Genomic DNA, 24747 nt, shown 5'->3' on the forward strand with positions numbered 1-24747 from the left:
TCTGTGGATCGCTCCTTTATACAGATTTTACCCATAGGACAACATGGTACACAAAGGTTTACATCCCGGTTCCCATAATTATCCCCCAGAGGGGTCGCTTTGGTCACTTTGATACACATAAGGTCCGGAACATAAGTGCGGAAACATTTGGCGGTTCCCAACTGTAAAAACCCATCTTCCCAACATTAGTGCATTCCAATCGGCAGTAAAACAGATCGAAATAGGAACAAAGACAGGTGCAGAGGAAGACGGAGACAGTGGGGAGATCGGAAAGGGCGTAAAAGGGGAGGTATCGGGAAACACGAGATACAGGCATCAAAGGGACGTGCTTAATGAGATGCACGGCTGAGACAATAAACCGGCACGGCGAGATGAGCCTCGAGCGGGGCCATCTGCCTTACAGTATCATCCCCCTCGTCATAAAGACACTTACAAAGAACATGTGTCTTCCGCAAATATCTTGGGAGTCCCAGGGTCGCGAAGCGGACAGCGTCCGTTCGCTGGCTACTTGAGGGCAAGAGACAAAATGGATGCCGTATCTAAGATGGAACCCGTGGGTACAGCTGAAAAACCCACATAACAAACGAACGGTTTAAGTTAGCACAGCGAAACTGCGCATACTTACTAAACTCGTCATTTGCGGTTCATAGATACCAGACTTGACCATATTCGTGCGAGTCGAAAACACCACTTACAATTGTCACGGAACCTCAAAGTCAACAATGGGCCCAGTAGACTTGGAGGAGCAGGGGACCCAAGGAACCACCCACGGTAAGTACCCAGGAACCTCTCGGTGGCGGCGTGCAGAGTGGAAACACGACCGCATGCTCAATACAAGTTATTAGGGAAATCCTAGTTGCAGTTTTGCAGAAGGACTCTTCCCAGAGGACCCTGAAGAAACCTCATGGATGATGGAAAGTTGGAGAGTCACCCCGCCCTTGGATACCCCAGGAACCAGGATACCTACACCAGGGAAGCCGGGTGTATAGGTGCGAAGTGACGTCGTAAACAGCCGTAGACCACAATGGAGGACTTCAGTGAAGATGCTGCTGGCGAAGAAGGTGAAAGAATCTAGTGGAATCATAGGGTGAATTTTTGAAGAGGAGTACCTGCAAGCAGAGGGGACAGAGTTTATGACATCCTTGGTGCAGGTATCCAGGAGGGCAGAATTGTGTCTATGGTTGGCAGCCGCACTAGCTTGTTTTTATACCCTGAAAGGCTGGTAGTGGAATACTGGGGTCTCCCTAGGGGATCTCCAAGTACATGGGAGCCTACATCCAACACTGAAATCGGTGTCGGGGTAGGATTCCAACATGTTTGTTAACAGGCATGACCAGGTTCGATGCAGCCAATGTATAGTTAGGCATCTCGTAATTGACTTGATCTCCACTATATGTCTAAAATGGCTGACCACACTTACAAAGCCGAGAGAATTGACTCGTATGTTTGTAGGGGGTGTCCTGCTCATCCAGGTCACCCTGACACTTATAACCAAGCACCCTGCCTTCAGGATTGAAAGGCATACCTTAGGGGTGACTTACAGGTTTTAAGTGAAGTAAACTTCTGTGGTGAGTGGTGCCAGCACTAGCGTACACAGGCTGCAATGACAGGCCTGTAGTCACAGTTTGAGTGGTCTCATGTGGGGCTGCAGCCCATGGGAGACCCCTGGTGTACCTATGCCCTGGGAACCATAGTACTATATACTAGGGACATAGAAGGGTACACCAGTAGCCAATTAGGAAGGTACCAAAGTACTTACCATAGTCCAATTTAGAGAGAGAGCACAGTTAGTGGGTACTTGATTAACAGGATCGCAGTCAGACTAGTCAGAAAAACAGAATGACACCATCAAAAAGTGGGGGTGACCAATGAATGTAGATTCTACTTTTCTACATTTTAGATGCTGTTTTTTTTCTGTTCGAATACTCTACCAAAGTGAGTCTTTTAGCTTTTTAGCTGGCTCTCATGTATACTTCCCACTTTTCTGTGTGGCTTCCCTCCAACCTCCCCAGTCCATGTGGCTTACCTATACCCACCAACCCTTCATGGTCCCTGTGGCTTGTGCCCACCTGCCCGCCCTCCCTGGTACGCATTTCTTGCCCTTGCCTGCCCTCCTTCCCTGGTCTCTGTTGCCTGCCAGCACCTTTCCTCCCTGGTCGCTATGGCTGACCCCCACCTCACCATCCTCCTTCCTGTTGAGTGCTGCTACCTGCCCTCCGTCCTTTCTTGTTTCTTGCCTTTACCAGTCCTTCACTCTCCCAACCCCCATCACTGACCATAAAATAGCACTATATCAGAGACATTAGTCATGTCATACCACATTTTAAAAAGGTTCCAGCCATGTTTCACACCAGCCACACTACTGTACAACATGGCTGAAAACATTGACAAAGTTCATTCCTCAGATAGTTGAGATTTTTTGGCTTTGCCAATGCTTGTTTAGTGTGCGTCCGAGACATGGACTCATAAAGAACCACTCTTATTTTATTTATTTATTTATTTTTACCATTTATAGAGCGCACTGTAACCCTATGGGCATATAGCGCTGAGACAGCAAAAAGACCGGAATACTAGACAGATAAGCTAGATGGTCACCACTGATATAGAGTTAGAGTTAAAGACTCAGGGAACAGACTTTGGTAAAGAGCCAGGTCTTTACTTTCGCTTAGTGAGTTAAGGCTTTTTTTATGATAAGATGGACCTGTAGGAGGGCCGAGCCAACGTGAAGCCGGACATTAGTCCTGGCCTCACGTGCCAGTGTTAGATCGAAAGGAGAAAGACCGTGTTCTGAATAATAGAGTTTGTGACAATGGAATCTGGGATGCATTGCCATAGCTGGGATGTGCCCTTTGAGGTCCAAGAATTAATCTAGAATCAAACCCAAGAACTGCGCACTCGTGCCTGGGAGTGGGATATGTTTGTGGGCAACAGTGCAGAGTAAAACACTAGGAGACGGGTGTGTGAGGGGATTACTTACACACGGTTATAGGGGTGTGTGTGGATCAGTGTTACACACGGTTAGAGGGGTGTGTGCAGGGATTAGTTACACGCGGTTAGAGGGGTATGCGTCGGGGGATTAGTGTTACACATGGTTAGAGGGGTGTGTGTGGGGATTAGCGTTACACACAATTAGAGGGGTGTGTGTGGATTAATGTTACACACGGCTAGAGGGGTGTGTGCAGGGATTAGTGTTACACACGATTAGAGGGGTGTGTGTGGACTAGTGTTACACATGGTTAGAGTAGTGTGTGCAGGGATTAGTGTTACATATGGTTAGAGTGGTGTGTGCAGGAATTAGGGTTACATATGGTTAGAGGGGTGTGTGCAGGGATTAGTGTTACACACGATTAGAGGGGTGTGTGTGGCTTAGTGTTAAATGTGGTTAGAGATTTGTTTGTGGAAATTAGTGTTACATGTGGCTAGAGAAGTGTGTGTGGATTATTTTTGATATTTATTGGAATTTGTATAGCGCGACTATCGCTCCGGAAGGAGCATCTTGGCGCTGAGCAAACAGAGAACCAGCAATAGAAAGCAAGAATCAGATGGCTGCGAGGACCGAAGAGTCAGACTGAGGGAAAATCCAGGACTTCAGAAGCTTCCTAAAAAGGCTTTCTGAGGGGGCATGCCTAAGGTTGGGGGGGAGACAATTCCATGCCTTGGAGGCCAGAAATGAGAAGGTCTTTCCACCTTTAGTTTTTAGTTTTATTCGAGGTACAGTAACTAAATTGGCTCCTGACGACCTCAGGCAACGAGATGGAATGTACCGCAGGAAGCGCTTAGCCAGGTAAGAAGGGCCAGTGTTCCTGGTGGATTTGAAGACCGTGACGAAAAGCTTGAAGAGAATTCTTTTGTGGAGGGGCAGCCAATGAAGAGTGTTAAGGGCTGCAGAGGCCGAGGACCTACGGGGGAGTTTAAGAACAAGCCTGGCCGCTGCGTGTTGGACACTTTGCAGTTTCTTGAGGGAGGATTTCTTTATGCCTGCCAGGAGGCCATTACAATAATCCAGCCGGGAAAGGATGAGAGCCACCGCAACTGATTTCCTGGCTGAGATGGGAAGGAAATCAAAGAATTTCCTTAGCTGTTTAATCAGACTAAAACAGCACCCTGCGGTAATGCGCACATGCTCGTCAAAGCTGAGGGATGAGTCAAATTGAACCCCAAGATTGCGGGCCGAGGAGACCGCACTCGGAGGGGCTTCGGAGTTTTGGGGCCACCAGTCTTTAGGGGAGAAGAGGATGCCTTTGCCTAAGGGTATTATTTCGGTTTTGGCGCTGTTGCATTTAAGGTGGTTCAGGTTGAGCCAGGAAAAGACTTGAGAAAGGCAATTTTGAAATCTCAGGGCAGCGTCAGGGTGTATTTTATCTATGGTGACGACAAGCTGAGTGTCGTCAGCATAGGAAGTCACGAGTATCCCGTGAGATTCGATCAGCGTAAGGAGGGGGGCCATATACATATTAAAAAAGAGAGGACTCAGTATGGACCCCTGGGGCACACCTGATATGGTGGGCCTTTCGCCAGAAAGAAAGGGGCCTAAGGAAACCGTTTGTGATCGATCAGATAGGAATGATGTTATCCAGGCCAAAGCAGTACCCGACACACCAATCTCACGCATTCTGTTGATGAGAATGGCATGTGAGATGGTGTCGAAGGCTGCGGTTAAGTCGAGCAGGATGAGGACAGCCTGTCTTCCCTCATCCTGCAAGAACTTAATGGTATCCGATGGTTCGATCAGTGCGGTTTCTGTGGAATGGCCCGGGCGGAAGCCAGATTGCTGTAGGTGCAAGATGCGATTATTTTCCACAAAAATTTTTAGTTCCTCGTGAACTAACTGCTCGGTGATTTTGCCAAGAGCTGGGAGTAGGGAGATTGGGCGCATGTTGGATAGATCAGTTGGAGATTTATTTTGTTTTTTCATGAGGGGCTTAACTATGGCCTTCTTCCATTCAGCGGGGACAATGCCTGAATTGAGGGATTCGTTAACAATGGCATTGATTGACGGGTTGACGACCTCAATAAGGTGGTGTAGAATAATCGGGGGGCAGGAATCAGTGGGGGCTCCCGATCTACAGGTCATGATAGCCTTTTGTGTTTGTGACAGGGAAACTGTTGTAAAGTTACTCAGAAAAGGTATAGTAGTGTCGGTATCTTGTATATGAATTGGTGGGGGGGGGAATCCTTATGAATGTTGTTGATTTTTTCAATGAAGAAATCTGCTATTTGATCACAGAGGGTTTGTGATGGGGGGATTTCAAGTGCCAGTGCCTTAGGATGGGTGAAGGACTTTACTATATAAAAAATAGTATGTTGTTTCTGTTTGGCTTCCTCTATAGCTGAGGTGAAGAATTCCTTTTTGGCTTTTTTTTTATGTTGGAGAGGTATTGTTTCCTCTGCAGGATGTATATGGATCTAGAAGTGGGATCGTAAGTTTTTCTCCACTCTCTTTCAGGGACCCTGCCCTTTAGGTGACAATCGGTGAGGGCCTGGGTGTACCAGGGGGCATTGGGCTTCCTTTTGCATAGATTAGAGTTACACACTGTTAGAGGGGTGTGTGCAGGGATTAGTTACACGTGGTTTGAGGGGCGTTTCCTGGGGGGATTAGTGTTACACATGGTTAGAGGGGTGTGTGTAGGGATTAGTGTTACACGCGGTTAGAGAGGTGTGTGTGGGGATTAGTGTTACACACAGTTAGAGGGGTGTGTGCAGGGATTAGTGTTACACACCGTTAGAGGGGTGTGTGCAAGAATTAGTTAAACGATGGTTAGAGGGGTGTGCATGGGGGGATTAGTGTTACACATAGTAAAACGGGTGTGCGGGGATTACTGTTACACACAATTAGAGGGGGGTGTGTGGATTAGTGTTACACATGGTTAGAGGGGTGTGTGCAGGGATTAGTGTTACACACGATTAGGGGGGTGTTTGTGAATTAGTGTTACACATGGTTAGAGTAGTGTGTGCAAGGATTAGTGTAAAACATGGTTAGAGTGGTGTGTGCAGGAATTTGTGTTACATATGGTTAGAGGAGTGTGTGCAGGATATTAGTGTTACATGTGGTTAGAGGGGTGTGCGTGGGGGGATTAGTGTCACACATGATTAGAGGGGGGTGTGTGGATTAGTGTTACACATGGTTAGAGTAGTGTGTGCAGGGATTAGTGTTACACATGGTTAGAGTAGTGTGTGCGGGAATTAGTGTTACATATGGTTAGAGGGGTGTGTGCAGGGATTAGTGTTACACACGATTAGAGGGGTGTGGGTGTGGATTAGGGTTACAAACGATTAGAGGGGTGTGTGTGGATTAGAATTACACACGGTTAGAGGGGTGTGTGCAGGTATTAGTTACACACGGTTTGAGGGGTGTGCGTGGGGGGATTAGTGTTACACATGGTTAGAGGGGTGTGTGCGGGGATTCGTGTTACACGCGGTTAGAGGGGTGTGTGTGGGGATTAGTGTTACACATGGTTAGAGGGGTGTGTGCAGGGATTAGTGTTACACACCGTTAGAGTGGTGTGTGCAGGGATTAGTTACACGCAGTTAGAGGGGTGTGCATGGGGGGATTAGTGTTACACATGGTTAGAGGGGTGTGTGCAGGGATTAGTGTTACACATGGTTAGAGGGGTGTGTGGGGATTAGTTACACACGGGTAGAGGGGTGTGTGCAGGGATTAGTGTTACACATGGTTAGAGGGGTGTGTGCTGGGATTAGTTTTACACACAGTTAGAGGGGTGTGTGCAGGGATTAGTTACACAGGGTTAGAGGAGTGTGTGAAGGGATTAGTGTTACACACGGTTAGAGGGGTGTGTGCAGGGATTAGTGTTACACACGGTTAGAGGGGTGTGTGTGGGGATTAGTTACACGTGGTTAGAGGGGTATGCATGGGGGATTAGTGTTACACATGGTTAGAGGGGTGTGTGCGGGGTTTAGTGTTACACACATTAGAGGGGTGTGTGTGGGGAGTTACACGCGGTTAGAAAGATGGGTGTGGGGATTAGTTACAAGCGGTTAGAGGGGAGTGTGCGAGGATTAGTATTGCAAACGGTTAGAGTGGTGTGTATGGGGATTAGTGTTACATGTGGTTAGAGGGGTGTGTGCAGGGATTAGTTAAACGATGGTTAGAGGGGTGTGCATGGGGGGATTAGTGTTACACATAGTAAGACGGGTGTGCGGGGATTAGTTTTACACACAATTAGAGGGGGGTGTGTGGATTAGTGTTACACACGGTTAGAGGGGTGTGTGCAGGGATTAGTGTTACACACGATTAGGGGGGTGTTTGTGAATTAGTGTTACACATGGGCAGAGTAGTGTGTGCAGGGATTAGTGTAACACATGGTTAGAGTGGTGTGTGCAGGAATTAGTGTTACATATGGTTAGAGGGGTGTGTGCAGGGAATTAGTGTTACATGTGGTTAGAGGGGTGTGCGTGGGGGGATTAGTGTCACACATGATTAGAGGGGTGTGTGTGCATTAGTGTTACACATGGTTAGAAGGGTGTGTGCAGATATAAGTGTTAAACACAATTAGAGGGGGGGTGTGGATTAGTGTTACACATGGTTAGAGTAGTGTGTGCAGGGATTAGTGTTACACATGGTTAGAGTGGTGTGTGCAGGAATTAGTGTTACATATGGTTAGAGGGGTGTGTGCAGGGATTAATGTTACACACGATTAGAGGGGTGTGTGTGGATTAGTGTTGCATGTGGTTAGAGGGGTGTGCGTGGGGGGATTAGTGTTACACATGATTTGAGGGGTGTGGGTGTGGATGAGGGTTACACACGATTAGAGGGGTGTGTGTGGATTAGAATTACACACGGTTAGAGGGGTGTGTGCAGGTATTAGTTACACACGGTTTGAGGGGTGTGCGTGGGGGGGATTAGTGTTACACATGGTTAGAGGGGTGTGTGCGGGGATTCGTGTTACACACGGTTAGAGGTGTTTGTGTGGGGATTAGTGTTACACATGGTTAGAGGGTTGTGTGCAGGGATTAGTGTTACACACCGTTAGAGTGGTGTGTGCAGGGATTAGTTACACGCGGTTAGAGGGGTGTGCATGGGGGGATTAGTGTTACATATGGTTAGAGGGGTGTGTGCAGGGATTAGTGTTACACATGGTTAGAGGGGTGTGTTTGGGGATTAGTTACACACGGGTAGAGGGGTGTGTGTAGGGATTAGTGTTACACATGGTTAGAGGGGAGTGTGCTGGGATTAGTTTTACACACAGTTAGAGGGGTGTGTGCAGGGATTAGTTACACAGGGTTAGAGGGGTGTGTGAAGGGATTAGTGTTACACACGGTTAGAGGGGTGTGTGCAGGGATTAGTGTTACACACGGTTAGAGGGGTGTGTGTGGGGATTAGTTACACGTGGTTAGAGGGGTATGCATGGGGGATTAGTGTTACACATGGTTAGAGGGGTGTGTGCGGGGTTTAGTGTTACACACATTAGAGGGGTGTGTGTGGGGAGTTACACGCGGTTAGAAAGGTGGGTGTGGGGATTAGTTACAAGCGGTTAGAGGGGAGTGTGCGGGGATTAGTATTGCAAACGGTTAGAGTGGTGTGTACGGGGATTAGTGTTACATGTGGTTAGAGGGGTGTGTGCAGGGATTAGTGTAACACATGGTTAGCGTAGTGTGTGCAGGGATTAGTGTTACACATGGTTAGAGTGGTGTGTGTGGAAATTAGTGTTACATATGGTTAGAGGAGTGTGTGTGGGGATTAGTGTTACACACAGTTAGAGGGGTGTGTGGGGATTAGTGTTACATATGGTCTCTTCTCCCATTTTGTATGAAAGTGGTGGAGAAAATAGTTAATGCGCAGCTTATAGAATATCTTGAAGAGGGGCACCTCTTACACCCCTCTCAGTTGGGGTTTAGAGCTAGTCATTCCACTGAATTAGCTGTCCTTTTCTCCACGGAACGTTTGAGACAAATAGCGGATGAGGGGCAGACAGCAGCATTTGTATTATTAGATCCAAGTGCGGCATTTGACACTGTATCGCACACCACGCTGCTGTCTCGCCTCTCAGAAATGGGAGTGGAAGGATCGGCCCTTGAATGGATAAGATCTTTTCTCGAGAATAGAAGTTTTCAAGTGCATTGTCCCCCATTCAAATCCTCCCCCGGGGGTTGAGGCATGGAGTCCCACAGGGCTCCAGCTTGAGCCCGACATTATTTAATCTCTATATGGAACCCCTAGCTCATATTGTGGAATCATTTGGAGTAGACATCGTCACATATGCCGATGATACTCAACTAATGATCACACTTACCCAGGGACAGAATGAAGCTGCAATCAATTTTTCCACCTGCCTCACGTCGGTAGTAAGCTGGATGAACGAGAAATGTCTGCGCCTAAATGGTGACAAGACTGAGCTGTTGGTAATCGGAAAAACCCCATCCATTTGGTCGCCTGCGTGGTGGCCGTCTGAACTAGGTCCGACACCCTCTCCTTCGAAGACTGTGAAGAACTTAGGTGTCCTATTGGACTCTAGTCTATCCTTTAAACAACATCTTGGCAAGGTGACAGGAAGATGCTATGGTATCCTTAAAACATTACGCAAAGTGTTAGATCTCCTGCCTATCAGTGCCAGGAAAACTCTAATTCACGCTTTCGTCACGCCCCATCTTGACTATGGCAATTCCCTGCTCATAGGCCTAAGTAAGAAAGGGCTTCATCAGCTGCAGTGTGTTCAAAATGCTGCTGCACGCCTGGTGCTGACCCTGCCTTGTAGAGCATCAGGGAAACAGGCCCTGTTAATGCTCCATTGGCTCCCCATCAAGGAACGCATTAGGTTCAAAGTGTGGTGCATCACGCATCGCATTGCCCAAGGGAAAGGCCCCTAACCTTTCTTTTGACAAGAACCAGGTACTTAGTTAGACTTTCACCTATTCAAACGTGAACAGAACGCCGAACGGGAAACGGGGCAGCGAAGCGCGCCGGATACCGTCACCGAACCAAGTCCCTCTCCAACACCTACGAGGTAGCCAAGTACGCCTGGGAAGTACATATCTTATTGGATTGAAGCAAGTCCAATCTTAAGCAACTGATGCAGACTTGCAGGCATACCCTTATCACTCTTTGAGGGTCCGTTTGAATTCAAGCCCAACACTGGAGGATTATTAACTTCATCCACGACCTACCTCAAGGCAATTAAACTACCATTGGAACAGAGTCAAGAGCCCAAGTGTGCTCCCCCTACTTCCAGTTGGGCCCCGTGCTGCTTTTCTGGTTGCCCAAATCTGCAGTCCTGATGAAGACTCGCACGGCCACGGTTTAAATCACCTCTAGGCCACCAGACGAGTCGAAACGTCGACGCTTTAATTTGTCCTGGATGTTGTTGTATATATAAAAAATTGTGTGTGCAACATTAAATTTGGAAGCAAAGTCTCCAATTTGAGATAAACTGTGATTAGAACTGCAAAATACACACCAGGACCTAATGAATTAATCTGTACAAATGTACTGCTTATACACATGATTTTGTAAATATCACTCTCCTTACTGTTGTTTTCTTAACTTTTTCTACTAAGCACTTTAGAAATTCTATTCTTTTGCACGCCTTCTTTTGGGCAACCACAAATGTTTGTTATGAGACAGACATACAATGAAGTGAATTAAAACTGCCCTATGTCGTTTTGAATACTTTGCTGTTGTTTTTCTACTTTGTTTCTCTGTGGATAAAATTGACATTAAGTGGATCGGGCTAATTCAGATATATAGGCCCTTTGAATAGGTGAAAGTCTAACTAAGTACCTGGTTCTTATCAAAAGAAAGGTTAGAGACCATTGTTTTTGTATGATAATCATTACCCAGGTCTGCTGACTACTTGGGTCACCCCATTTTTTTGCTAGTTATAAGGGAAAGGCCCAGCGTATTTGCAAAAGCTTCTGACCATTCATTTTCCCAGACGTAATTTGAGATCATTGGGAACTATGCTGTTCAGGGTACCTCGCATCTGTAAGGCTAGAATGGGAGGCCGCTCATTCAGGTACCTGGTGGGTAAATAATGGAATGAGCTTCCCATTGAACTCTGTATGGAACCATCAGAAGTGAGATTCCGCCTTAAACTTAAAACCTACCTTTTTCCACATACTTAATTATCTTCAGCTAGAATTTGCAATGTCTCTTAGCCTTGTGTTAACAGCTACTTAGGGGGTTGACAGCAATCATAGCGCGGGGACACACTGTGCTGAGTGTACCCAGGCGCTTTAGAAATGGTTTTATTATTATTATTATTATTAGAGGGTTATGTGTGGGAATTGGTGTTACATGTGGTTAGAGATTTGTGTTGGGAATTAGTGTTACATGTGGTTAGAGGGGTGTGCGCGGGAATTAGTGTTACATGTGGTTAGAGGGGTTTGTGCGGAAATTAGTGTTACACCCAGTTAGAGGGGTGTGTGTGGGGATTAGTTACATGCGGTTAGAGGGGTGTTTGTGGGGATTAGTTACAAGCGGTTAGAGGGGAGTTTGCAGGGATTAGAGTTACACATGGTTAGGTGAGCATGTGTGGGGATCAGTGCTACACATAGTTAGAGCGTTGTGTGTTAGGATTCATGATACACACGGTTAGAGGGGTTTGAGCAGGGATTAGTGTTACACACAATTAGAGGGTTGTGTGTGGGGATTAGTTTTACATGTGGTTAGAGGGTTGTGTGAGGGAGTTGGTGTTACATGTGGTCAGGGTTAGAGGGTTGTGTGTGGGAATTAGTTACACGCTGTTAGAGGGGTGTGTGGGGGGATTAGTGTTACACACGGTTAGAGGGGTGTGTACGGGAATTAGTTACACGCGGTTAGAGAAGTGTGTGTGGGGGATTAGTGTTACACATGGTTAGAGGGGTGTGTGCGGGGATTGGTGTTTCACACTTTAGAGGGGTGTGTGTGGGGATTAGTTACACGCGGTTTGAGGGTTGTGTGTGGGAATTGGTGTTACATGTGGTTAGGGTTAGAGGCTTGTGTGTGGGAATTAGTGTTATATGTGATTAGAGGGGTGTGTTTTGGAATTAGTGTTTACATGTGGTTAGAGGGGTTTGTGCGTGGGTTAGTGTTACACACGGTTAGAGGGGTGTGTGTGGGAATTAGTTACACGCTGTTAGAGGGGTCTGTGGGGGGATTAGTGTTACACATGGTTAGAGGAGTGTGTGGGGGGATTAGTTAAACGCGGTTAGAGTGGTGTGTGTGGGGATTAGTTACAAGTGGCTAGAGGGGAGTGTGCGTGGATTAGTGTTACACACGATTAGAGCGGTGTGTGTGTGGGGATTAGTGTTGCACACAGTTAGGGGTTTGTGTGGGGATTATTGTTACACACAGAGGGGTGTGTTCTGGTATTACTGTTGCACACAGCTAGAGTGGTGTGTACGGGGATTAGTGTTACATGTGGTTAGAGGGGTGTGTGCAGGGATTAGTGTTACATGTGGTTAGATTAGTGTGTGCAGGGATTAGTGTTACACATGGTTAGAGCGGAGTGTGCGGGAATTAGTGTTACATATGGTTAGAGGAGTGTGTGTGGGGATTAGTTTTACACACAGTTAGAGTGGTGTGTGTGGTGATTAGTGTTACATGTGGTTAGAGGGGCGTGTGCGGGAATTAGTGTTATATGTGGTTAGAGGGGTTGGTGCAGGGATTAGAGTTACACCCGATTAGAGGGGTTTATGCGGGGATTATTGTTACACATGGTTAGAGTAGTGTGTGCAGGGATTAGTGTTACATGTGGTTAGAGGGTTGTGTGTGGGAATTAGTGTTACATGTGGTTAGAGGAGTGTGTGTGGGGATTAGTGTAGAAAAAAACAGGTTGCCTTTTCCTGAATGTTGTACCTTTCTAGGTGTGCCTCTTCCACTGGAGGTGGCCACCTCTGTATTAACCGGAATTGTGCAATCTTATCTAGGTTACCAAATTTACAACATAGGTTATCAATCTTCCAATATCATATGGGACCATGTATGACGCATAGATTTGTTAAAAAATATAATTCTTTTATTCAAGATAAAGTTTTTGTTTAAAAAGTCATAATGTTACAAGGCTGTTGCAATTAAAAACCGTTCCACGATATATGTTCAAAGTATATAGACAATATTACTAGCACATTTAAAAGACAATACCTCATAAATTTTAAAAAAATTCCTTATACAACATAATTTTTCAAAAACATATTCATAAAAAACACAAATGTTAGGAACAAAACTGTCGACGCGGCGTTTCGGTGCCCCTGATGTTCTTGCACCTTCTTCAGGACTTGTTCCCTGATTGGTCACATCCAGGTTGTGTTCCCTGGGCCCTTTTGGTTATATGAGGCTGTTTAACATCTGCTCATATCCTCTTTCCCTTCTTTTAATATGGGACTTCTTCTCAATCAATTTTGTTTGGATGTTCTGTAGAGACTGTGGAAATTTAACCACTTCAGTACGGTTTTTATTTCCACTTGTTACTTTATGTTTCAGGAGGATGCCTCTGGGAGCTCCCTTTCTTGTTGGTTGGGTACTTCCCGCCCCTGCTCCGTCTTATTAGATCTTTAGAGTGATTCTTAGTTTACTTCACTCAGGTGGCTGATGATCTTTGGATAGATGCCTTTTAACTTGGCTTGAGTTTTTGCTGAAGGGAGCTGAACTGCGTGGCGTCCTCCTTCTCTCGTGAGTGTTCTCGAGAACTCTAAGGTCCTGAAGAAGGTGCAAGAACATCAGGGGCACCGAAACGCCGCGTCGACAGTTTTGTTCCTAACATTTGTGTTTTTTATGAATATGTTTTTGAAAAATTATGTTGTATAAGGAATTTTTTTAAAATTTATGAGGTATTGTCTTTTAAATGTGCTAGTAATATTGTCTATATACTTTGAACATATATCGTGGAACGGTTTTTAATTGCAACAGCCTTGTAACATTATGACTTTTTAAACAAAAACTTTATCTTGAATAAAAGAATTATATTTTTTAACAAATCTATGCGTCATACATGGTCCCATATGATATTGGAAGATTGATAACCTATGTTGTAAATTTGGTAACCTAGATAAGATTGCACAATTCCGGTTAATACAGAGGTGGCCACCTCCAGTGGAAGAGGCACACCTAGAAAGGTACAACATTCAGGAAAAGGCAACCTGTTTTTTTCTTAGTTATTGACCCAGTCCTTTTCCTGACAGAAAGGGTAGCTCCCAACACATAACTTTTCTGGGGATTAGTGTTACATGTGGTTAGAGGGTGTGTGTGGGAATTAGTGTTACATGTGGAGAGGGGTGTGTGGAAATTAGTATTACATGTGGTTAGAGGGGTGCGTGTGGTTAGAGGGATGCGTGGGGAATTGGTGTTACATGTGGTTAGAGGGGTTTGTGCAGGGAGTAGTGCTACATGTGGTTAGAGGGGTGTGTGTGGGAATTAGTGTTACATGTGGTTAGAGGGGTTTGTGCAGGGAGTAGTGTTACATGTGGTTAGAGGGTTGTGTGTGGGAGTTGGTGTTACATGCGGTTAGAGGGGTGTGTGTGGGAATTAGTGTTACTTGTGGTTAGAGGGTTGTGTGTGGGAATTAGTGTTACATGTGGTTAGAGGGGTTTGTGCAAGGAGTAGTGTTACATGTGGTTAGAGGGGTGTGTGTGGGAATTAGTGTTACATGTGATTAGAGGGGTTTGTGCAGGGAGTAGTGTTACATGTGGTTAGAGGGTTGTGTGTGGGAATTGGTGTTACCTGTGGTTAGAGAGTTGTGTGTGGGAATTGATGTTACATGTGGTTAGAGAGTTGTGTGTGGGAATTAGTGTTACATGTGGTTAGAGGGGTTTGTGCGAGGGTAAGTGTTACACATGGTTAGAGAGGTATGTGCTAGGAGTAGTGTTACACACAGAAGGGTGCGTGCAAGATCAGTGCAACGAGTATGGTGAGAGAGAATTTGTGAAACACTTAAGAGCGATATGTGGGGGCCTTTCATGGAAGGCAATATCCGCTTTCTAATTCTAATTCTCTTTCTCTCCCCTCCTCTTCCCCCCCTCCCCCAGGCTCGCACTCTCTCCGATATCTGTTCTCCCTTCTGTCGAAGCCTCTCCCTGGAGCCCCCCAGTTTTCCGTAGTCGGGTTTGTGGATGACGTCCCCATCATGGGTTACACCAGCGAGAGCGGCATGGCGGGGCCCCGGGCCCCCTGGATGAGGAACATCACAGACAAGGATCCTCATTTCTGGAAAGACAACACGTACATCTTTCAAGAAGTGAAGGACACGCTGAGTGACAAGCTGAGGGAGTTGATGGAGCAAAATACTCAGACCTCAGGTGAGTCACCGGGGAAGGGGGTTGAGTAATGAGATGAGATGGAAGTCAGCGACAGAGGGGTGCGTGTGAGAGGGTCGATGGGGAGACAAGTGCCACAAGGGCAGTGAATGCTGCAAAAGGAGGCAGAACCAGCCGAAGAGAAATGAGGAGCATTATTTAAAAATATTTCTGTCACATTTTCAATATTTCAGTACACTTTATATAAATATACTCAGGGTCTGTTCATCCTTCAAGCAACATGCACAGCTTGCAGCAGCACCCAGAGCCAGCTGTGTGATCTTTTGCAGCCGGCTGGCCCCAGGTTCCATCCCCTTCAATGTGACTCTCCCCTGCAGACCAGGGCACACAGACTGTGTCGGACACCCAGGGGCCTCAGATCTTTAAGTGTTCACATGGGCTGCCCCTAGCATGACTTATAGAAGCTTCCAAGAGATCTTAAATGCTCAAATGCGCTGCATATATTAGAGTATAGTGCACAGGGGATGCATCGGAGCGTCCAATTTCCCTGACTGGAGAAAGTATCCATTGATTCCAGAGGGCACCACCTGCTGCATAATCTGCAGATTTTAACAACAAACTGATAGAAGCACAAACGGATCAAAAGTTACAAAAAATGTGCCATGTGTTTGCGCGCAGTGGAAGGCCCTTCGGAAGAGTGAAACGGTCTCCTTTTAGTTGCTTATTTCTGTGATTTGTTGTAAAACTGGTACTACTGAGGTGATATATTTGCTCAGACAGTATTACTATGTTAAATAATTACAAAATAATGCAGAACTACCATCAATAAAGGTGCTGCAATATGCCACATAATTTGGCTTCTCTTGCTGCATAATTTAGTAAACCCTGCCGCATACATTTTGTGCTCCCTTGATGCGTAATTCCAGTGGCCCTGAGCATATTGTGATTGAAACAATAGAATCTTGACCCTGTGTCATTTAGTAGACCTATATTGAATGTATACTGGATAAGTTAACACACTTTGAACTCTGCCTTTAGACTCTAGGCAGATACTGCATTTTTGAGCAGCAACTAATGAGGCGTCTTGTTTGTTCTCTTCTCCTCTTGTGCTGAATATTTGTAATTAGATTTTACATCACAGGAGACAGAAATGCTAATAATTACAGTGTTCAGACTTTTGATTGTGGTACTCTACCAGAGGCAACGTTTGGGTAACTGATAATATACACATGACATGGTCCTCTTTGGGTTACTTGCTAGATATTAGTCCCTTTAAATTAAGAGTTATTTAATTCATTGTAGATGTTATGTTATGTTATGTTATGTTAAAGGTGTTTATATAGCGCACGGCTGCCCCAGCCAAGGGGCGTCCCGGCGCTGGCTGCCAATGTCCAAGGGACAGCTAAGATGGAATTTTAAGGGGTTGTCCAAAAGTGTACATAACATAACTACTTGAAAAGGTGGGTTTTGATAGCTTTCCGGAAAGATAAAAGGTCGTTGATTTCTCGGATCTGGGCTGGAAGTCCATTCCAAAGTTTGGCAGCTAAGTAACCAAATGAGCGACTGCCCAAACGACTTAACTTGATGCGGGGGATAGTGACCAAGTTCTGACCCTCTGACCGGAGGGTACGCCGAGGGACGTAGGGGGAAAGCAGTGGACATAACATCGGTGGGGAGGAGAGTTTCAGGATTTTAAAAGCAAGGCATAAGGATTTAAAATGGATCCTCTTTTCAACGGGGAGCCAGTGTAGGTTCCTGAGAGTGGGGGAAACCGCTTTGTGCCGGGGTAGACCTGTAAGAGCTCTTGCAGCAGCATTTTGGACTCTCTGTAGTCTAACTTTCTCGGCTACATTAGTTCCCAACAGTAAGGAGCTAGCGTAGTCCAGCCGTGATAGGATTGCTGATTGTATCACCACTTGGCGGGTTTGATGGTCGAAAATTTTTAAAATGGGCCGTAGGTTTCGAAGAATTCCGAAACATGTGGCAGCAACTTTTTTAGTGTGGTGGGTAAAGTTCAGAGCAGAGTCCACACAGACTCCTAAGTTTTTTACCACACTCTTGGGGACAGGCGGCTGGTCCATAGTTTCAGGCCACCAGTTGTTTCCCCAGGCCGTTGTATCTTTACCTAGAAGCAGAAACTCTGTTTTGCCGGCGTTTAATTGGAGATAGTTTGCTGACATCCAGCTGGTGATATCTGTGAGGGTTTGTCTGAAGTTCATAGCACTCAAGCCATTTTCATCTTTCAGTGCTACCACCAGCTGGGTGTCGTCGGCGTAGGATACCAACATGAGCCCATGTTTCCTGGCTACCTCTGCCAGCGGGAGGACATACACATTGAACAGGGTGGGGCTGAGAGCCGACCCCTGAGGAACTCCCTGTTCAACGGGGCATTCCTTCGAAAGGAAAGGCGAGATAGAGACCCTGAAGGATCTGTCAGAAAGGAAAGCCCTAAACCAACTGAGGGCCTGGCCAGCGACTCCTACCTCCTCAAGTCTGGACAACAGCACCTTATGGGAAACTGTATCGAAGGCAGCACTGAGATCTAAAACAATCAGTGCTGCCGTTCCTCCTGCATCCAGTATGGTCCGAAGATGTTCAATGACGCTCAGGAGGGCAGTTTCGGTGCTGTGCCCAACTCGGAATCCATGTTGAGACCTGTCTAGAATGGAATTAGACACCAAAAAGTTGGTCAGGGTGGAATTAATATGGGCTTCTGCCACCTTGGCTGGCCAGGGTGGAGTTCTGGACTTATTGGAGTTCTGGACTTTTTGGTTCCTTCCAGAGGTGTCAGGGATAACACCCGAAGACCCCGGAGTTCTACCTGTCTCGGTGCACAAATAAACAGAAACACGGGCTTCTCGATGGTGGCGTCAAAGACCAAAGGTTTATTACTGCAGGGACACAGAAGTCACAGAAACTACACACGGGCAGTATCTAGGAGCCTGTTCGATTTGTACAAAGAGGGTTGCTCCTTATATACGAAATATTGGGCTTCAGGCAAATTCTTTACATGTTAGTACATTCCCAAACCTTTGTGTCCTAAACAATAAATATTTGGCGTTGCACAGGAATCGTCAATAATATCTGATGTCAAAACATTACGAACGAGGGGTTCCCACTATTCCATCACAATCCCATGTCAACTTTTCATTCAAGAGCCGGACCGCCTCATCGTAAATTTCGTTACCTCCCCCAATAAAGGCCCAGAAGGAAAGGAGCAGAGCCAGGTGCAGAAGATAGAAAAGCAGGATAAGAGATGTTTGTGGGTCGTAAATGGGCAAGGCTACCAGCTTTGGCCGCCTAATCATGATCAGGCCAACGAACACGAGAACCAGTATAGCAGGACTGGCCTCAGGCAGAGGAGGCAGTTTCTGTCGAGTCATGCAGCCACGGCGTGTTCTGCTCTAAGGTGCACGTGTCACTAGAGAGGTGAATCTCCAGCTAAAGCCTGCGTGTCCTTAATCGAAATGAAGTAATCAGAGGTCATTGCGTGTCCATTGTCTATGTGAGGGCAAGAAACACAAAATGGCTGCCATAATCTAAGATGGATGCCATGGGTAGATCAGAAATGTGTTTGTAACAGGAGTACTCTTGCTCGTAGCATAGCGAAAACACCAGGATATGCTAAATGGATCATTTGCGGTTCACGGATACCAAAATTATGTATTTACGACAATGTTGAAAACACGGGTTCAAATCGTCACGGAACCTCAGACCTTCCTTTTGCCCTTACATAGGCAATTACTTAGTCTATGTCAGAGTCTAACTCTATGCTCATCAGGTCAGTGACATGTTGTTGTATCATCATCCTTTCTCGCGCCTTTTCTCCAAAAGCAGGTGGTTTTCTGAAACAGGTTGCAGCACAGAGACTACACAAAGCGGGACCACACTGGATAATCAGGCAGCACGAGAACAGGAATACTAAGATGACACCAATGACCATCAGAACCTTCCATCCCCACGCTGATATCAGAGTCCAAAACCATTCCATGAAGGACCAGTTTCCCTTGTCTACGTGTATAGAGTCGGAAATCTTGTGTAGCTTAGAGATCGCCTCATAGACAGTTGGAGCATTGTTGGGAATAAAAACACAGCAGCTCGATTGGATCATTCTGCATACCCCACCTCGATCTGCAAGTATTACGTCTAGAACCATACGGTTCTGCAACGTCATGAGACGATCCGCCTGAAGCTCAGCTGTCAAGTTACTAAGGGCACCAGCAGTTTCCGTAATAGTAGATTCAACTACCCGTGTTAGCTGACGTATATTTCTACTATTGGCCATAGGCCCCCAGAACGGAAGGAAACCCTTGAAGAAGTCACCAGCTTCCTGACCAGCGGTATCTTCCTTGCTGAAGAAACCTCTTGCTACTCTGGTCTTGTGATAATCAGAAGAAGCAGTGTATGTTGGAGGCAACAATCGAGCAATATAACACAAACCTGCAAAGTCAGTGGGCAACCATGTATACGCTCTGTCTTGACAGATGAAGTAGGTACCCCTAGCAGTAAGGAAGGCAGGGGAAGAGTTAGACGGAAACATATAAGTCTCAACGCACTCACTCCTCCCTAGCTGAGCTCTCGGATTTCTCCCATTTCCTTGCAAACAGACCTGACCTCGGTGAGGCACGACCCAGACTGGAGTTGAGCTTTTACGCTTGCTTTCTCCCAAACTAAGGCGATACTCTGTAGAGTTCCAACTCAAATATACTCGTAATTCATCTCTAGGGTAAGATGGAGTATTATTGACGTCTTTGATCATGTCAATAATTCCCTGGACTAAAGCTTTGTTGACAGAGTTGTATTTAGTGGAACGAGGTGTACGTGGAGGATAGGTCTCAAGGGCATAGGCAAAAATGGTCTGAGAGGCCTGAAATGATCCATTATAGCTAAAAGGCAAAACTAAATAGGGAATGCCTTTATCCATAGTGTGGGGTATCAAACCACACACCCAGCAGTCTGTAGTGTTAACTACCAGTTGGTGTTGGTGCAAGAGTTGTACGAAAGTGTTATCAATGAATTCTGAGCGTCGAGCTTGCTCATGTTCAGGAAACGAGTGAAAAGAATGCATAGAAGAAACAGTAGAAGTAGCAGGATCAAGGGGAGGTACTGTAGTTACTGGCATAAAAATTAAATTCACACCAAAGACGATTCCACCCACCAACGTTATCAAAACAATCAAAAATGTAATGGCACATTGCATCAGAAAGCATTTGCTGTGAAGAATTCTGTAAAGCCTATTTCTGCGTACATAAATTACATTTTCTCGTTGCAGCTCAGGAAGCTCCATCTTCTACAATCCGCTCGCGACCACTGATGATGTGTACGTAGATGAAAATGCCTCTATCAGCCCTGGGAGTTCCTAGAACTAACAGAAAGATCGACCTTGTGTCTGACCCCCGCAGATTCAACTAGGCACACAGCCCCGACCCTACGGCTACCCAGACGGCAAGGCAATTTTAAAACAATAAAAACAATAGCAAACTTCCTGGCTGGAGGCAAAGTGTCAAAATTCAAATGTGTAAAATAGGCAGTTTCCTGCTTTATTTGTCCATATTGCGAGACCGTAAATTGTATCTCAATTTTGCAGGAGCTGTTTGATCTGGAAACAGTGTATTTTCAGCAGAGGTTGCAATGTTCAAGTTCGCAGATGGCAAAGTTTCTTCTGATGCAGAGGACAAATGTTCAGAAATCAAAGGAGCAGTTTCAGGAGGAGAGCCAGAGTTCGATGTGTCAGTTATTAGTTCGGCATCGCTGAACGGGATAAACCTGGGTGTCCGTTCAAACTCAGAGGCACCAATTCCCGTCTTCACCCAGTTATCGTAAGGAAGTGGCAGGGGCACACGTTTGACGTGTGTCGTGTGTATCCAATTTTTCCTACCAGCCACACGAATAGCAGTTCTTGTTGCTAGCAGCACCTGGTATGGGCCGACGTATCTGGGTTGAAGATTTTTCGTCCTTGCAAAATTTCGAACGACGACGTGATCTCCAGGTTTCAGCTGATGACCTGGACTCTCCGGTGGCTTTGGCAATGCATCGAAAACCTGTTGGTGAATAAGACTCAATTTAGCAGTCAAGTCGTAAAGGTAATCAATCAACATTGGATATTCCAGTGAACAGAATTCTTTTGGCCTTGGCACTCCCCAAACATTAGCGGGGCGACCAAAAACTATCTCATAAGGACAAAGCCCTACTCTAGAATGTACAGTCGCTCTCGTTGATAACAAAGCCAAGGGTAGTGCCTCTGGCCAGGACAAACCCGTGGATGCCTGTATTTTAGCAAGTTTCAGAAACCAGCAGACTGGGGATGGTTTGCACTGTGAAATTTCTGCTTGATCCCTAAACCGGCACACACACTCTGCATAACTTTCCCTACGAACTCACTTCCGTTATCTGACCATACAATCTGTGGCATACCGTACCTAGGGAAGTTTTCTTTGAGAAGGATTTTGGCAGTTGATAGGGCAGTGTTGTCCTTCAGTGGATATGCTTCCAGCCATCTGGAGAAAGCACAAACTACCACTAGGACGTACTTTAGGTTGTTGCAACGATCCATGTGAATGAAGTCTAACTGAATCACTTCAAAGGGGCAGGAAGGAGGAGCGAAATGACAAGCAGGTGAGGGGACTCCCTTGCCAGGATTATGCATCAGGCATACCATACAATTTTTCACCACTCTCTCTGCACACTTACTAATCCCATCATTCTTCCAGACTAGAGCCAACATCTTACAAATCCCTTTAGAACTAATGTGTGCTGCTCCATGCGCCATCGTTACCACTGCAAGCACGTACGCATCAGGCAACATCCAACGCTGTTGTTCCGACAGATCAATCCAACATCCACTCGAGTCCAATTTACCCGTACTCTCTTTCCATGCAAGCTTTTCTTCCTCAGTCGCCTCTTTCTGAATTTCTTTCACACTTTCCACTGTGTCCTCACACATTCCAGACTCGGAAATCCATCTCGCAGACATAGCAACATACATTCTACTCATCATATTTCTAGCTGTCTGTTTAGCGGTCTCATCAGCAAAAGCATTTCCACGACCAACATCATCCGTGATTGCTTTATGAGCACTGCATTTCACAATCGCAACTTCAGTCGGCAAGGTTAGAGATTCCAACAAGTCGTTAACTAGCTGACCATGTTGAATCTTAGTCCCATGGGACGTAATGAAACCTCTTTCTTTCCAAAAACAGCCAAAACTATGGGCCACGCCGAACGCGTACTGACTATCTGTGAAAACATTCACTCTCTTTCCCTTAGCTAAAACACACGCTCTCGTTAGAGCGATCAATTCTGCAGCTTGGGCAGAATTCTGACTCACTCTTGCAGTCTCCACAATCGTACTCAAAGTCGTTACTGCGTAAGCAGCAGTCACATCACCATTCTCCAATTTAAAGCATGACCCATCAACATACAACGTGCCATCTGGATCTGACATCGGAGTGTCTTTTAAATCAATTTGTCCTTTTGTCTCCTCCTCGGTTCTGAAACAGCAATCATGGGGTTCGGAATCACTCGACTCCTGATTAGTCGGCAACAATGTTGCTGGATTCAATACATTTCATCTTTTGCTTTGAATATGACTCGCTAACAGTGTCAGCTCATAGCCTGATAATCTAGCACTAGTAAGGTGTTGTGTCTTGGTTCGGTTCATGAGTGTATCCACAGCATGAGGAACCATAACCACTAGCATGCTATTCATCACCAAACCAGCAGATTGTCGAATGGAAGCCGCAGCTGCCGCTGTAGCTCTCAAACAACTAGGTAATGCTCTAGCTACCGGGTCTAATGTTGATGAAAAATACGCACAAGGGCGTTGTTTATCACCAAATCTCTGTGTCAGAACACTCAACGCACAAACTTCTCTCTCGTGAACATAGAGCGTGAATGGCTTACTGTAATCGGGTGTACCCAATACAGGAGCTGAACATAGTGCATTTCGTAACTCAGAAAAACTCTCCTGACATTCAGCAGACCATGGCACCGGACTTGGAACACCTTTCCCAGTCAAAGCTACCAATGGTTTTGCCAAAAGAGAAAAATTTGGAATCCACTGCCTACAGTATGAGGTAATACCTAAAAAGGCACGTACTTCTCTCTGTGTGTGTGGAACACTCATCTGCGTAATTGCTTTTATTCTCTCTGGGGTCAACTTCCTTCCCTTCTTTGACAAGAGATGACCTAGGTAGGTCACTTCTTGGCAGCAGTATTGCATTTTCGAAGGTGACACCTTGTGATTCAAACTAGACAAATGATGCAATAAGGAAATTGTAGCTGCTTTGCAAGTTTCCTTGTCACGGCAGCCACCAGAAGATCATCTACAAACTGCACTAGGGCAGAACCAGGAGGAAGTACAAAGGAATCTAACTGACTTTTTAATGCCTGACTGTAAATGGACGGACTCTCACAATAGCCTTGTGGAGCACGTTTAAACCTGAAGCTTCGACCTCCTAGAGAGAAGCCGAAAATATCCCTGCTTTCTTCGGCTATCGGAATGCTGAAAAAGGCATTCTTTAAGTCGATAACTGAAAACCATGTGGCTGTAGCAGGAATCAACGTTAACAATGCAGTAATGTCTGGAACCACAGGAAACTGCGGAATCACAATTTTATTAACCTCTCGGAGATCAATAACAAACCTATACACTGGAGGATTTGAAGGATCAGTACGTTTCAAAATTGGTAATACAGGACTGTTACAGACATTTCCTCTAGTTTCTTCAACCACACCTTTCTCAATCAAATCTTGCACAAGCAATAAAAGTGCACGTTCACCTTCACTAGAAATCTTGTATTGAGGAATTCGTGGAAATTTGACATTTGCTTTTAAAGTGACTACATATGGTGGAATTTCCAAAAGGCCTACATCATTAGGACCAGTCGCCCAAAGAGTATCAGGGAGTGAACGCAGCTCTGGCGGGAGTGCATCCATTGACAAGTACATCGGAGAGGTGATTCTTTTACCCAATGTAAGCTGTACTCCTGAAGGAGAACAGTACAATGTCGCATATAGGCGTTTTAACAAGTCTAAACCAAGCAGATTTTCATTACAACCGGTTGTCAAAATCAGGGGTGCTTTCAATTGACACGGTCCAACAGAAATAGACAAAGGACCAGATACAGGATTGTAAACAGGGGCGCCTGAAAAACCTACAGAAACATTTGTTAAGCCGGACAAAGGTGCGCCAGGGAGTTTCGCATGAATGATAGAACTTTTTGCTGCACCAGTATCCAACAGAAACGGTTCGACTACACCTGATGTTGCTACTGCGACATAAGGCCCACTCTGATCCACTGGAACTGATACTACTCCCTCTCTCTGTCCATGGCTGTCCTAGTATTCAGTTTGTTGAAATCCCTCATCAACTTCACAATAATCCTCAACATGATATTGTTGAGACCTATTCTGTTGGGCAGACTGTCCATTTCGTTGATCAAAGTGATTAGAAGGGCGATCATTCGTTTGTGGAGGCATAGCACCTCGTCCTCGACCTCTAGAATTTTGCATGGAACCACCACGACCTCTCTGAGCTGCTGCAGCATTATTTTGCGCTAA

General features: G+C 45.8%; 1 protein-coding gene across 1 annotated transcript in view; it reads left to right on the top strand.

The window, feature by feature from the left end:
• The window catches only part of LOC147709997 (zinc-alpha-2-glycoprotein-like), a 177135-nt gene that overhangs the window by 66944 nt on the left and 85444 nt on the right, over window positions 1–24747 (top strand). The window contains exon 2 of the mRNA XM_086920676.1: window positions 14959–15228. Within this exon, the coding sequence (XP_086776802.1) occupies window positions 14959–15228 (270 nt within the window). The remainder of the gene's footprint in view (window positions 1–14958; window positions 15229–24747) is intronic.

Source organism: Lissotriton vulgaris, chromosome 5 (assembly GCF_964263255.1).
Source record: "Lissotriton vulgaris chromosome 5, aLisVul1.2, whole genome shotgun sequence".
Taxonomy (NCBI): Eukaryota; Metazoa; Chordata; class Amphibia; order Caudata; family Salamandridae; genus Lissotriton; species Lissotriton vulgaris.